Source organism: Miniopterus schreibersii (assembly GCF_964146895.1).
Source record: "Miniopterus schreibersii genome assembly, chromosome: 1".
Classification (NCBI taxonomy): Eukaryota; Metazoa; Chordata; class Mammalia; order Chiroptera; family Miniopteridae; genus Miniopterus; species Miniopterus schreibersii.
In genome coordinates this window covers 119,611,432-119,627,425 of record NC_138101.1, presented here as the reverse complement: position 1 = coordinate 119,627,425, position 15,994 = coordinate 119,611,432, and the positions used below count along the sequence as shown (strand labels likewise).

Below are 15,994 nucleotides of genomic sequence, written 5' to 3'. Positions count from 1 at the left end.
AGACTCAACCATGGTTTTAGCATAATTAATATTACAAATTTTAAGGAACAGGCCATGCTCTAGACCCCCGGGCTGGGGCCTCACAGCCTCCCGCTAAGACCACAGCAGTGCGCAGAGGAAGTGTGCCAAGATTTCAGAAACATGGCAGCGCCCACCAATGCAGTGTACCTGTCAGCACAAAGCTGCCCCTCGGCCCCGGCTGCGGGGCTCCGCCGGTCGGAGCGCTCGCCCCCGCACCAAAAGGTGGCGGGCACCGACCCACGTTCTGGGTCCATCCCCAGTCGCGTGCGGGGGAGGCAACCAACGCATGTTTGTCTCTCACATCACATTTCTTTCTCTTCCTGTGTGTGTGTGTGATAAAAAACAAAACAAAAAACAATAATAAGAAAGCTTTCACCAACGGGCGGGGACTGAGCTCAGGAAGACCTGCGGCTTCCACAGAGGTCCGCAGGTCTTTCCATTCCCCACTTCCGCTTCCGGGGAGGTGACTCCCCGGTCCTACGGGTGTGGGGGTAGTAAAGGGAAGCCGGAAGTGGGTGGGCCAGGCACTTCCGGTACGCGAAACTTAGCTGCCACAGGAGTGGGCTTGACGGGCGCGCTCCCTGTTTGTAGCTCTCTCCTTTCGTCTTCGTCGCGTCTAACCTTCCCACTGCTTTGGCGCTGCCGCCCCGCAACTCCTGTCTCCGGAGCCGTCCCTCCCCATGTTCCGGGGCAGGAGTCCTGAAAGCAAAGACCCGTTCGCCGGTACCCCATCATGTCCGAATTGACTAAAGAGCTGGTGGAGCTGGTGTGGGGCACCAAGAGCTGTCCCGGTCTCTCTGACACCATCTTCTGCCGCTGGACGCAAGGTACCCTGGCTGGGCGCTGACTTCCAGCGCCGCTTCCTCTGCTCTGGGAGCGTCTGGCGGTGACGCCTCTCGCGCGCCCCGCACTCTGTCCCAATTCGCATGCCCACCTCAGAAACTGGACTTGCTAGAAACGCCCTGCCTGCCTTGGAGGGAGAGGTTGAGGAGCAGAATGGTTACGGCTGTCCATTAGAGACCGAAGCGCCTCAGCCGCTTCTTGGACTGCCATTCGGCTGGAGAGGAAAAAGGGTGGTTGTTGGGCTGCGGTGACACTGAAGGTGTGCCTTGTGCCCGGCTGTCAATTTCTCAAGAAGTGCTGTGGCCGCCTGAATTTTTAGCCCCTAACAAGGCTTTATGTTATTGGCGTTTGGTCTGATTTTGAAGGGAGGGAAGTCCACAGTAAGGTCAAAATGGCTAATTCAGGAATGCAGTTTTGCTGTTTGTGTTTTAATTATGTGGTGAGGCATTGTACTCGGTGCATACAGTGTTGGCTGCTACAAAGTGTTACCTTAACCCAAAGTATCCCCAGTTTTGAGATGGTTTAGTATCTCTTACAGTTAAAAGGAATATGAATCATAGCACTTCCTGTGCTAGTCTAATTACCCAGACAGGATTTTGAGTTATATAAGAAGTTTTATTGATAATACGAATAATAATAAAATAAAAATTACCATTTATTAAATTTATGCACTGTGCCAGGCCCTGCGCTAGGCACTTTATACCTAATTCTTAAGTTTTAATATTAAAGCACAACGGACACAGTACTTAGGGTGACTTGAGAAAGACTGGTGAAGTTACGTGAGGTTAAGAGCATAGCCGTTGGAGTCAGCAAGGTACCAATAATGTATGTGTGTATGTAAAACAGGACAATAAATAATAGCTTAAAACATTTATTTAGAGAATACTTGATTTCAAATGATTTAGAGGAATTTTAGCATAGTAAATCTGTCCCTACTTCAAAATGTGTATTTTGTAACAGGATTTCAGGATAAAATCGAACCTTTCCTTCCTCCCAGATATTTGTCTTTTAAGAGCTGGTAAAATTAGAATCGTAATGTATTATCCTCAGGTTATTTAGTCTATCACTATTATTTTGTAGGTGAGCCATGAAGGGAGAGTAAATGACCAAACCAAAGTTGCGCACAGATTGATAGAACTGGGCGTGAATTTATGTGTAATTAGTATGGCTCTTTTCACACATTGGATTATGTCACTTAACTAATACTTTCTGAAATGTTGGACACCCACATTTGCAGATTTTATTTTAAAACTTACTTTCCACTTTAACTTATTTATTCTAATAGTGAACAGCTGTAAAGTGCACAAGACTGTGAAGGATTAAGAAAAATTTTACTTCCCCTGTAATTAGCCAACATTAATTAAGCATTTACAATGTAGAACAAGGTAATATTCAGCCTCTTTTGTATTAATACTGTGATGCAGACTCAAGGAGAATCCAGAGAGGCAGTTCTTGTAATGGTTAAGAGCAGACTTTGGAATAGGCATATTTGAGTTCTTGGTTTAAGTTATTTAACTTACCGAAGTCTCAGTTTTCATCTCTGTAAAATGCAGATAATAGTAGTGTCAATCTTTTAGGGTTGTTGTGAGGATTGAAGACATGTAAATACATTTAGGCACTTAGCACAGTATCTGACATATAGTAAACACTCAGAAAATGGTAGCTTAATTTAAAAAGTGTTTGGTTGTAGAGTAAGCCAAAGATCTCTCTCTGACAGTGGCTTGACAATTACAAGAAATTATTATTTATTTGATGCATAATCATTATTTAAAATATAACTTCATAATAACATAATGCTGTGCCACCTTTTAGTCATACAGAAGTTCCTTAACAAGATTCTTTCAATCAGTACCATTTCAAAGTAAAGGATTTATTTTCCTTTTTGCTTTTCAGAATGCAATTATATTGTGTATATGTAATTCTTCAAGGTCTAACATTGATCCAAGTTTTTTAAGGCAACCAAATATGTGTTTTTTAAGTTTGCACCTTTGAATCAGAAGGATGTTATTACTGGTTTTGCTGTATTAACTGTTTTGTTCATTTATTCATTCTTAGAGACAGAAACCATTGCTAAAGATTGCTGTGGCCATCATTTGGAATTATGGGACTAGGCACAAAAGACACTGCTTTGCTGTACTTGCCTTACTACATTCATAATGTGACATTAACTTTGGCTTTATTTCATAGTCTGTAACTGCTTTGAATTGGAAACTGTAACCTCACTAGTCATTTGAAAGCAAGTTATAGGTATAAGTAGTTTGGCGTAAATATTTATAAAATTCTCTAGGGATATTTCACTTATGAAGCTACATTGATTGGTCATTTAAATTCTTTTTTTTTAAATCCTTACCCGAGGATATGTTTTTGTTGATTTTTGTGAGAGAGGAAGAAAGAGCAAGAAACATCAATCTGTTGCTCCCCATATGTGTCCCAAATGGGGATGGAACCTACACCTTAGGTATGTGCCCTGACAGGTAATCGAACCCACAACCTTTTGGTGTACAAGAAGATGCTCCAACCAACTGAGCGACCTGGCTGGGGCAGGTCTTGTTAAATTCTTTTGATGTGTTAAAACAGTAAGCTGCAGGAACTTCTGCAGCACAGCAATGGTTTTTTTGTGTGTGTGGATGCACCCCCCAGCTTAATTTATTTGGCATTTTTAGATAATATGTTAAACAGTAAGCCTCAGGGGTGGCACATAGTTGTTTTTAAAATATATTTGGCAGTTTTAGATACTTCTCTCCTGCTAATACTTTTTTTCCTCTTTTTTTTTTTTTAAAGAATAAGTTTTTTGTTTTTTGGTGTGTTTTTTTTTGCCAGCTTTTATTTCAATGGAAATAAGTCACATAATTTAAAGGTTCAAAGTTGTTTTTAAACTTGGAAATTTATTCTTTACTCTTGCCTGCTCAGTGAAGGAAAAGCATATATTTTCTACCACCTTATTCATAAGCATCATTTATTCTTCCTTTTTTCCTCAAACTACAACAGTGTTCCAAGCCTCTGTAGCTTAGATTTAGTAGGGTGGGAGAGAACACAAATAATAAACATAATATAGCATAAATTAAGTATGTAATAGTTAGAAGGTAAAGAAATAGGGAGTTATGGGATGGCATAACCTGGATAGGCCTCATTTGAAGATGAGATTTGAGCAAACACTTGAAGTGACTGAGTTAGTCATGCAGATAACTGAAAAAACAATGTTCCAGGCAGAGAGAATGGTCATTATAAAAGACTTAAAACAGAATATTCCTGGCTTTTTGTTCAAGAAACAGGAAGGAGGTTAGTTTGGCTGAAGAGAGAATGAGGGGAGAAGAGAGTAATAAAAGATGAGGCAAGAAATAATATGTCCCAAATTATATAAGGCTTTATAGGCCTTTGTAAGGACTTTGGCTTTTATTCTGAATGCAGTGAGAGGTCATTGAAAGGTTTAGAGAACAGAAAAGGCATGACAGGACAAGTTTTTAAAGGATTGGTAAGACTGCTGTTTTTGAGGATATACTGAAATGGATTGATTGAGACAACAAGATAAGTGAGAGACAACTGTGGTAATCTAGTGGGGTTGGACCAGTTTACTAGTAACGGAGTGGTAGGAAGTGGTCAGTCTGAACCAAAATAAAAGTCATCCATATCTAACAGAAGCAAGTATTAATCTTATTATGTAAATGAAAATATTTTGACTTATTGGGAATTTGTTTTCTTTTTAATATTGATTGTCTAGCTCATTGTTCAGTAAGCATTTTCTGCAAAGGCCAACGTCTTTATTATCTCTGTTTCAATACTCATCTCTGCCATTGCAGCAAACGCAGCCCTAGATAATATGGGTGTGGCTGTGTTCCAACACTGCATTTACAAAAACAGCCCAAACCCTGGTCTAGATTATAAACTCTGAGAAACCATTTTTTTCCTTTTTTAGCCCCCTGTCTCCAAACTTTTAAGTTATTATGGTTTCACATAATGATTAGCTAGAAAGGGAGAAACCTAGTTTTGCTATTTATAACATTTCAGTGGTGTGGTGTTTTTTTGGGGGAGTTTGGGGGGGCCTAGTTGAAATGAGAATTTTGGACCTTCAGTAAAGGACAGTTTTTATTATGTAATATGAAAAAAATGAGATTTAACAAATAACTTAGGAAAACTTAGGGATCAGTTAAAAATATAAAATATATTTAGGAGATAATACATTTGGATTAAAACTCCTAAGTATATTTGGATGCTTATTATAATGTGATTTAACATTTTACCAAAGTAATAAAATGATACACAAGTATCATTAATTTTTCTTCCAAAGTGAGGATAAGTTAAAACTGTGAATCATATAATTTTAGAGATTTTTGTTGTTGTTGGAATCCTTTTATTTCTCTCGTATAGACTTTTCCTTTCTCCAAAATACCTAAATTATAATTCACCTAAAATCCAACTTTTTAAAACTCAGTTTGTAATTTTATATGACAGTTTATTTTTCAGTCCTTTGAATACATAATCTGTTTTTTAGTTCAAAGTATCTATCATAATATCTTTTATTTGTATTATGCTCTACAGTTTTCAAAAATCTTATTTAACCCTTGCAACAACCCTGAGAGCTAGCTAAGGATAACTGTAGTTATCCTCATTTTTGTAGATGAGGAAACTAAGGCCTAGTGCAGATGTGACTCAGTCAACATCATGTAACTTGTAATGACAAACCAAGTCTTTCTGTGGCCTTTTGTTTACATGGAAGACTAGAATTATAGAGGCAGTAGTTGTCAAACTGGTTTGAATAGTGTATATATGCATAGTAAGTCATATGAAAATAAAAGACTAGAAAATTCAAAGAGGTTCATGACTGAGATTTAAATTAGTTATGAGTTATTGAGAAAGACTTCTATGTCTGTAGTACAATGGAATGTGATACAAAATGGTATATTTAGAATCAGAAACTTTGGATGGCTATTTCAGATCTAATCAGAAAAAATAGCCATTTTATGATAAGTTAATTCCATTTAAAACTGGGAAATAATTTGATATGAGAACAAATGACAAGAAAAATAACTATGTCCTTAAAAATTCAAAAGGAGAAGCCTACTAAGCATAGTCCTGTTTTAGGATAGAACGCTTAATTTTCATTTAGCAGACTTTATTTCATTTTAAGCTCCAATAGCCTTTGTTCATTATCAGTTAACACACTCGAAACATATATACTGTAATTAAGCAGAATTTGGCTTAAAGCAGGTCTGCCTAGAATTCTCTGTACTTTATATCTAAAGCACAACAGCAACTCACTATAATGCAGTTTAAACTATAAACCCCACCAATGGTTCTTGAAAATAGCATTACATAATTAGTAATTTTATGGAAGGCAAGAATCCATTACTGATTTATCTTTATTATATACCCTGAAAGTTTCACTTCTGCATTTAGGCTCAACATGAGGAATCCTTTCCTTATTCCCTGTAAGAGAAGAGCTACACAAACAGTGGAAGCCTCTTGGCTTCACCTCTTTTTCCTAGGTTGGACCTCAGATTTGGTTGTCTTAACATGATAAGCAGCACCTTAGGTCTCATTTGTCCTTATTATTAAATTTGTCCCATCTACCTTACCTTTTTCCAGTCCTCCATTTAGTCTGTCATCTACTTTACTTCTCCCAGGCTACTCTGTATTGCTAGAGAAAACTGTGGCCAGCATCAGTACAAATGCAATAATTAAACCTTAGCTAAGCCCTTAATGTGTCTCTTCATTCTCTATACTTGCCAGCTTTTATGCTTTTCAGAATTAAAGTTCTCCTCAATTATCGTCTTTCATTCCCCTCACTCTTAATTCATAGAAGCCCTAGGCCAGTGGCTGTCAAGTTTTTTGAACTCAGGTCCCCATTACACTCTTAAAAGTTACTAAGGATTTCAATATGAAAAAATAAAAAAAAATTAGCAAGACCTATGGCGTTGTTTTATATTTTTGAAGATTTCTTAAATGTCTAGCTCATCAGCAGACAGCTGGATTCTCACGCTTCTCCATTTAGTCTGTTGCAATATGTTGTTTTGGTTGAAGTGTATGCGGAAAATCCAGCCTCACACAGATATGTAGTTTGTAAGGTAGGGGTATTGTAATAGCTTTTTCAGTTAATTATGGATGTTCGTTCTTCTTTGATACTGCACCAGAACTCGACAAGTGGTAGTTTCTTAGAGGTTAGTTGCAATGCAGAATCTTAAACCACGTCAGTAAACTTTTTGTACTTTGTTAAATTGAAATCCATTGTTTGGTCTTGTACTTTGAATGGATCTTTTACACATGTATTAATGTCTAACAGCATGCATCGGCCATTTGGAAGTTATTGGTCTGTTGGTTTATTCAGAGCTTTCAAATGTTAATACATTTCATTATACAATATCAAATCACATTTATTATAACTACTGATCTCATCAGAAAATCTTGATTATCGAGAAGCTGTCAAGCTGACAGTGGTGGACACAAATTATCCAGAATTTTAGTTATTATTTGAAAGCTTGAAATGTTATCAGTGGCAAAAATAGTTTTTTTCCTTGAAGTATCAGGCTTACTTCATTCATTTCTGAGAAATTGTCTGCCAAATACCCATGTTTAAATAATCGTAGTTTGTCAGTAGCTCCTCAAAGTAAAAATAGGGCTCCATAATAAATCAGTTCAGCTTGCAGTTCAAACATTTGTTCCAGTGCTTTTCTTTGAGACAGCTATCAACCATGATACTTTAGTATATAGCAGAAGGGCTTTATGGATAGTTTCATTTTGTCACACAGAATATTTTTAAAAAGGGCATTGTGTTCATGGTGAAGATTTAGTAACAGTAAAGACATTCTTTAATTAAATTGGCTATCTCTCTGTGTTTGAGAGCAGATGGTAGTGTTTACTAGAGCAATGACTGCTGGTACAGCTCAGTGTCACTGCCTTGATGTGTGCTTAAGGCACTGGCAATTTAACCCAATATTGCTTTTATACCATTACCGTGGATGTCAACACAATGAAAAGGGCAAGTAATGTGTTGGTATTGCCATGAAAATGATTTTAATGTCTAGCAGATTACCTGAAAGGGTCTCTTGACTTCCAGGGGTCTGTAGACCATATTTTATCCACAGCTAGAACCACAACACCACTTTCCCAGCTCTTTCAGGACTTGGAGTCCTTCAACAACTTCTTTCCCATGTAATCACTCTTTTCCTTTTTTATTTTTATTTATTTTTAAAATTTATCTTTATTGTTGAAAATATTACAGATATCCTCATTTTTTCCCATTAATCCCCTCCACCCTGCATCTGCTCCCTCCCCTGCCCCCAGACTTTCACCACACTATTGACTGTGTCCATGGCTTATGCATATATGCACATAAATTCTTTGATTAATCTCTCCCTACCCACTCACCCACCCCCATCTTCCCACTGAGATTCATCAGTCTGTTCCATGCTTCTGTGTCTCTGGATCTGTTTTGTTTCCTCAATCTATTTTGTTTATTAGATTCCACATATGAGTGAGATCATGTAAGACTGAATCAGGAAGACTCAGAAAACCTGAATAGGCTAAAAACAACTGATGAAATTGAAGCAGTAATAGACAAAAACTCCCAGCAAACTAAACGCCTGGTCCGGACAGCTTCACAGGGAGCTTTCTAATTCTAAGTTGTAGGGTTAGGTAGTTTACTAAAAGTTTTTCTTGCTTTTTGAGGTACCCCTGAAGTGCTATGAACTTCCCTCTTAGGACTGCTTTCACTGTGTCTCACAGATTTTGGGTGGTTGTGTGTTCAGTTTCATTTGTTTCCAGGAAGTTTTTGATTTCTTTCTTGATCTTATTGGTAACCCATTCATTGTTTAATAACGTGCTATTTAGCCTCCATGTATTTGCATGTTTTTGAGTGTTTTTACTGTAGTTGATTTCTAATTTCATGCCATTGTGACCTGAGATGCTTGATATGATTTCAGTCTTCTTGAACTTGTAGAGACTGGTTTTGTGTCCTAACATGTGGTCTGTCTTTGAGCATGACCCATGTGCATTTGAGAGGAATCTATATTTTGCATCTTTGGGGTGAAATGTTCTGTAAATATCAGTTAAATCCATCTGATCCAGTGTGCCCTTTAGAGTCATTATTTCTTTGTTGACTTTCTGTCTGGAAGATCGATCCAGTGAATTTAGTGGGGTGTCAAAGTCCCCTACTATGCCTGTGTTGCTGTTAATCTCTCCCTTAAAGTCCTAAGGTTATTATTGATAGGTCCTTATTTATTGCCATTTTAATTCTTTATGCCTATGTTTCTCTATTTCTTCTTATTACAGCAGTTCCTTTAACATTTCTTGCAATGCTTCTGTTTCTACTTCTAATTACAGCAGTCCTTTTAACATTTCCTGCAGTGCTGGTTTGGTGGTGATAAACTCCTTTAGCCTTTTTTTGTCTGAGAAGCTCTTTATTTCACCATGTATTTTGAATAATAGCCTTGCTGAATAGAGTAGTCTTGGTTTCAGATCCTTGGTTTGCATTACCTTGAATACTTCAAGCCAGTACCATCAGGCCTATAGAGTTTCTGATGAGAAGTCAACTGACAGCCTTATGAGAGCTCTTTGTAGGTAATAGATTGCTTTTCTCTTGCTGCCTTTAAGAGTCTCTCTCTGTGTTGAATTTTTGGCATTTTAATTATGATGTGTCTGGGCGTGGGCCTCTTTGGATTCTTCTTGCAAGCAAGAAGGGACTCTCTGTGTCTCCTAAACTTGTGTGACTTTTTCCTTCACCAGATTAGGGAAGCTTTCTGCCATTATTTCTTCAAACAGGTTCTCTAACCTTTGCTTACTTCCAGCCTCTTCTAGCATTCTTACGATGCAAATATTGTTACGTTTTATGTTGTCCAACAGCTCCCGTAGACTGCTTTCCTGTTTCTTAATTTTTTTTCTTTTGGGGTCTCAGATTGAGTGATTTTTTTCTGCCTTGTCTTCTAATTTGCTGGTCTGATCCTCAGCTTCCTCTAATCTGTTTATTCCTTCCAGTGTATTCTTTATTACTGCTATGTCATTCTTCATTTCTGACTGGTCATTTTCATAGTTCCCATATCTTTTTTCATGCTGTTGAGCATCCTTACAATTAGTATTCTGAACTCTCTATCTGATAGATTGCTTATGTACATTTCATTTAGTTTTTCTTCTGGAACTTCTCTTGTTCTTTCATATGGGGCTTTTTTTTTTGTCTCCCCATTTTGGCTGCCTATTTGGGTTTGTTTCTATGTATTAGGTAGGCCTGCTAGGACTCTCAGTCTTTTTGGAAGGTCTCCGGTGCAGGCCAATGTCAGACGCTGTTTGTGACTGGCCTTGAGTACCTTGTTTGGAGCTAATCAGCAACCCACAGTTTGAGGTCCCCTCTGTTGTGGCTGGGGGTGTTTGAACAGGACCAAGATGCACACCAAAGTCTGCTTTTCCAAGGCAGATCAGGCAAAGACTCAAAGCACTCTGAGGTCTGCCTCTGCCTGCAGGCTGATTAATCTGATTGTCGTAATCAGCCTCAGGCTGTAGAAACTCCATGGGGTAGGGGGAGAGGTTTTCGAGCAGGGTGGGGCAATTGTTTCCCCCTCATGCAAACGCTGCTTGGAAGGTCAATGCCTGCCTGTGAAAGATGTCCTCTGCAGTATGGGGAAATGACTCTGCACAGAAATCCAGAGGGGTGCCCCTCTGAGCTCTCTCCATAGCCCACAACCCTAAATTCTCCTCTCACAGCTCCAGTCCACTCTGCCCTCCCTCTGCTGGAACCCAAGGTTAGTGGTTGCACATGAAACTTTCCTTGTTGGCCCTTTTAAGAGGCTGCCTGCATTTCCAGCCATCTCTCCCTGGCAGACAGAAACCCAGCTGCTTTTCACAGCCAGATGTTATGTGGGCACCTTTCTCAGTTCTGGTGCTCTGGGTTGGAAACCCAGCTTGGGGTTCAGCTCCAGAGTCCTCAGTGGGAACCCCCACAGCTGAGATATCCCTCTTGACTTTTAGCTGCTGCCTATGGGAGCCCAGCCAGTCCTCTTGCGCCTCTGCACTATGCAGTCTCCTCTTTTCCTCCCTGGTTATGAGGTTGCTCTCCAGCTCATGTTTAGTTGTAGTTGATTTTTCAGGATGGTTTTTCTGTATTTTAGTTTTAATTCCATTTTGGTCCTGGGAGAGTGTCAGTGTAGCTTCCACTCAGTCTGCTGCCATCTTTATTTTATTTATTTATTTACTTATTTATTTATTTATTTATTAATATATCTTTATTGATTTCAGAGAGAGGAAAGGAGAGGGAGAGAGAGAGACAGAAACATCAATGATGAGAGAGTCATTGATCAAGCCCGCAACCTGGGTATGTGCCCTGACTGGGAATCGAACCCTGATCGCCTGGATCCCAGGTTGACGCTCAACCGCTGAGCCACGCCTGGCCAGGCTGCTGCCATCTTTTTCTTTTTTAAAACTCATGCCCTTTAGTCTATAAAAATAATAATTCTTTATCCAGCTACCCTTCACACTGTCATCCTTTCCCCCTTTACCTGTTTAATAAGAAGTTTGCATATACTGTTTCTCCTCATATTCTGAATCACACCATAACCCTTTACAATAAGGCTACTTTCCGCAGTGCTTTAAATTTATTTTTTTTTAGTATTCCCAGTGACATGCTTAATCCAGTATTTTAATTTATGTTTTAATCCCACTTAGCAACATTTGTAACAATTGACTAGTCTTTGATTCCTGATTTTTCCCTTCTAGGACCTCAATGTATTTTTCTCTTACCTTTCCAATCATTGTCAGTCTCATTTGCTAACTCAGCCTCTGTTCACTTTTGGTTCTTAACTTCATTATCTTTGTTCTTCATGTTCTCATTCACTTTAACTGTCAAGTTTATGTTTCAGATTCCTATCTCTAATCCTGTCCTCTCCTGTAAGATCCAGACCTATAATTCCCATTCATTCTAAATGTTGCCAAATGATTGTCTCACATTTTTGAGACTTGACTTGACATTCCTAGAAACAAACTCCCATTATCTTCCCTCCCAAAACTTCAACAAGTATTTACTGAGCATTAACTGTATAACATATAGGAAAACAGTGGTCAGTGGAATAGATAAGGTACCCATAAAGCAAGAAATTTAATAGGCAAGTAACAAACAATATAATTACAGAATATGGTAAGTAGTGGTTGTGCTGGGATGGTAGGAGAGATCAACTTAGGTAGGTTTGTCAGGGAATACATCTCTGAGGAGTTAATACCTAAATTGAGTTCTTAAGAATGCGAAAGATTCAGCTATAGGAAGAAAGAAGGAGAAAGAGCATTTTATGCAGAGGGAATACCAAACATCAAGGCCCCAGGTGAAGACATTGGGATGTTCTAAGGGGCTAACATCACTGTAGATGATGAAGGTAAGAGTGAACTAAGGAAAGGGGGGATTGATAGGTCACATATTGTCTTTAGATCATAAAAAGGAGTTTGAGTTTAATTTTAATTTCAGTGAGAAACCATTGAAATGTTTTAAGCAGGCTGTGACAAAATCATATTTCCATTTCTAAAATATTCCTCTGGTAACTCTATGGTGAGCCCTGGTTGGGGGTGGGGGTGGGGTGGAATAGAGAGATCCGGTTGTAAATTCTTAACATTATTCTAGGTGTGAGATGATGGTGGTTTGAACCTGAAGGTAGACTAGAGATGTGATAGAAATGGACAGACACAAGATATGATTTGGAGCCTTGAACTGAAAGAACCTTATCATAGGGTGAAGCCTAAAAGAAAAGTTGGAGTTTTTCAGAGAAAGGATTAGCATGTGTTTCAAGCTGAGAGAACATGTTCAAAGGGTAAGAAACCACAGAGGAAATGGATGTTTGAGGACCTGAAAGAAGCCGAGCATCCTTGGAGTCTAAAGAGGAAGAGTGGCAAAGGATGAGGTAGGAGATAATACCCTTAAGCCAAATCATACAGGACCATGTTAAAACATTTAAAGTCTATCTATGTCTGGGCTAAATCCTGGGAGTAGATGAGTTACCCAGGGAGAATGTGTAGAATGAAAAGAATATGATTCTAAAGTCAACACCTGAGGAACATTAGCATTTAAAAGGAGTTGATCAAGGAGACTGAGAAGAAACAAAAGAAAAATTTGGAGCAAGAGTAACCAATAAAGCCAAAGGGTAAAGGTTTTTAAGAAGTTAGTGGTCAGCACTTCAGATGATTCTCTGGGAGATTAAAAAAGAAAAGACTTGAAGAAATAGCTTTTATTGGTCATTGATAAACTTGGTGAGAATGAGTGGTATAGCTACAGGTTGAAAACCAGATTATTGTGGGTTAAATAAATTGTGAGGTAAGGAAATTTAGACAGTGCATATACACAGCTAGATGGGCTTTGAGAGAGTGGTGGTTAGAGTTTTTGGTGAAATGTTTTGTTTTAGTTTTTATTTTTAAAATTTATTTTACTGTTGAGAATACTACGGATGTCCCCCATTGTCTCCCCTTTACCCCCCTCCCCCCATTTCCCACCTTTCCCCAGTTCAAAGCTTTCCTTTTTTAGAGCAGTTTTAGGTTCAAAGCAAAATTGTGGGGAAGGTACAGAGATTTCCCATATACCCCCTGCTCCCACAGTAGTATGCATAGCCTTCCCTATTATCAATATCCTCCACCAGAGTGGTAGGTACATTTGTTACAGTTGATCAACCTATATTGATATAACATTGTGGCCCAAAGTCTGTACTTCACTCTTGGTGTACATTTTATGGGTCTTGACAAATGTATAATGACTTGTGTCCATCATTGTTGTATCATAGTATTTTCACTGCTTTAAAAATCCTCTGTGCTCCACCTATTCATCCCTCATCCCTCCCCTCTTCTCCTACCACCTGGCAACAACAGATATTTTTACTGTCTCCATAGTTTTGCCTTTTCCAGAATGTCATATAGTTGAAATTATACAGTGTATGTAGCCTTTTCACTTTGGTTTCTTTTACTTAATAACAAGCATTTAAAATTCCTCCATGCCTTTTCGTAGCTTGCAAGCTCATTTCCTTTTTTTTTTAATTTTTATTTTTGATTTATTTTAGAGAGAGGAAAGGAGAGGGAGAGAGAGATAGAAACATCAATGATGAGAGAGAATCATTGATCAGCTGCCTCCTGCAGGTCCCCTACTGGAGATCTGGCATGCAACCCGGGCATGTGTCCTGACAGGGAATCGAACTGTGACCTCCTGAGTCAACACTCAACCACTGAGCACACTGGCTGGGCAAGCTCATTTGCTTTTGGCGCTGAATAATGTTCTGGTGTCTGGGTTTACCACAATTTACCCATTCACCCACTGAAAGACATCTTGGCAGCTTTCAAGTTTTGGCAATTATGAATAGAGACATTAAAAACATTTGTTTGTAGGTTTTTGTTGTAGACATAAGTGTTCAACTCCTTTGGGCCAATACCAAGGAGTTTTTGGTGGGATCTGTAGGTGTTTTTGTTCTTAAATATATGATACGCATGTAAATACTGTTTGAAAGAGAGATTAAAAGGTAAAGAAAGAGGAGGTGGGTTGGTATGAATCCTCTATACCAGTAATTTTCAACCTTTTTCATCTCATGGCACACATAACTCATTACTAAAATTCTGTGGCACACCAAAAAATATATTTTTATTTTTGTTGATCTGACAAAAAATAGGTATAATTTTGATTGATTTACAAAAAAAAAAAAAAAAGTAATTACCCACCCCTTTTTGCTCCAAAGAGACTTTAAAAATCCAGGTGCCTATACTTATATATAAAGATTTCTGGTACCAAAAATTAACCAATCAGATGCAACCTTACTATGCAGAGTGACCAATAAGATGCAGCTCTATTATATGACCTATATATTTATGGTTCACGATGGCATTCACACCTGACAGCTATTGTTGTGTTGGCTGTTGTCATTTTTGTATTTGACAATCTAAGGGAAAAGAGGTCGGTGCCCCTGACTGATCAGGTATTGCATGTTTTAAAAATTCTTGTGGCAGACCTGTTGTAAATGGCTGCTCTATACTATATCTTACCTTCCTTGCTATCATGTAGTATTTCAAGCCAGATACTTCAAGCCTTTGTCCTATTTGCACGTGCTCTTCAAATCTTAATGTTTATCACAGAAATGTTGTTTGGATATCGTTTCTCCTCCATACTATGTTGCTTTTATTAGGTTGGCACTGTCTTTATAGGGCTGTTGATACAACCTCATCCCCATTCTGGTTATTTAAAAAAGAAAAAAAGTGTGATCATATTACTACTTTAATTAGTATTTGTCATTGTGTGGCTCTTCCCACTGTTAACTTCTTGTCAGCATCCCCTCCTCCCATTCCCCCTCTCCCCTATCGTAGCGCCATATTGCCTTTCAGCTCTGATCCATAAATGTGCCCTGCTCTTACTAACCCATTTTCTTTTAATAAAGGTTTTCTTTACCTGAAAGCCATCCTCCTACCCTTGCCTCTCTGGCAAATTCCTATTTTAGATCGACCTCAAAGTCATCTGTTATAATGTAACTGGGGCAGAGTAAGTCATTTTTTTCAGTATCCACAACAGTGTCTTCATACTTACGTTGTAAATTCATTTCTTTATTTTAGTGATTATTTGTCATGTCTGTCTTCACTTGGACTGTTGGCTCCTCCAGACGGGAGACTCATTCATTTATGCATGTATCCTAGATGCTTGGTGCAATATCTGTTGGTCATTAAATATTTGTTAGATGAATGACTGAAGTATAATCTTTAATGAAACTTTACATATTCCTAGCCTGTTGGAATTGGAAGTGATCATTTTAAAGATAAGTAGACTGAGGTCTAGAGAGGTGAAATGATTTCCTAAAGGTTATACACATAATAACTCAATTCTCCTTACTTCTGTCCTTATGCTGCAGTATGCCAGTGCTCTCTGCGGCAACTTCTGCTAGCTGTTCTCAGTCAGTATTGGTTGGGGAATATTTAAATTAAGAGAGAGCCAATGTGAGTACAATCACTGCTATGTATGATGCCATTTAATTTTTAGCTTATAGAATGTGACTCAAAGATTGGACAAAAAATACATGTACTGTATGCAAAGCACCGTAAAATTTTGTTTGAATTCAGTAGATAGACTGTCTAGTCTTCCTTCAAGTAAATGAAATTATATAAAAGTCAGATTTGGTGTCCTTTTCTTCACTTTATCCCCTGAGTCCAC

General features: G+C 38.4%; 1 protein-coding gene across 14 annotated transcripts in view; it reads left to right on the top strand.

Annotated features, from left to right (window-relative positions):
- Nucleotides 1–514: 514 nt before the first annotated feature.
- Nucleotides 515–15,994, top strand: part of MINDY3 (MINDY lysine 48 deubiquitinase 3) — a gene marked incomplete at its 3' end in the record, with an annotated part of 106,938 nt that continues 91,458 nt past the window's right edge. For 5 of the 14 annotated variants that reach the window (XR_013997646.1, XR_013997647.1, XM_081120519.1 and 2 more), the window contains exon 1: nucleotides 529–848. Coding sequence is in view for 5 of the 14 variants with exons in the window: in XM_081120519.1 (XP_080976645.1) it covers nucleotides 755–848 (94 nt within the window). Of the gene's footprint in view, nucleotides 849–15,994 lie in introns of all 14 variants that reach the window. The other 9 variants (XM_081120517.1, XM_081120515.1, XM_081120523.1 and 6 more) reach the window with 5 other exon arrangements.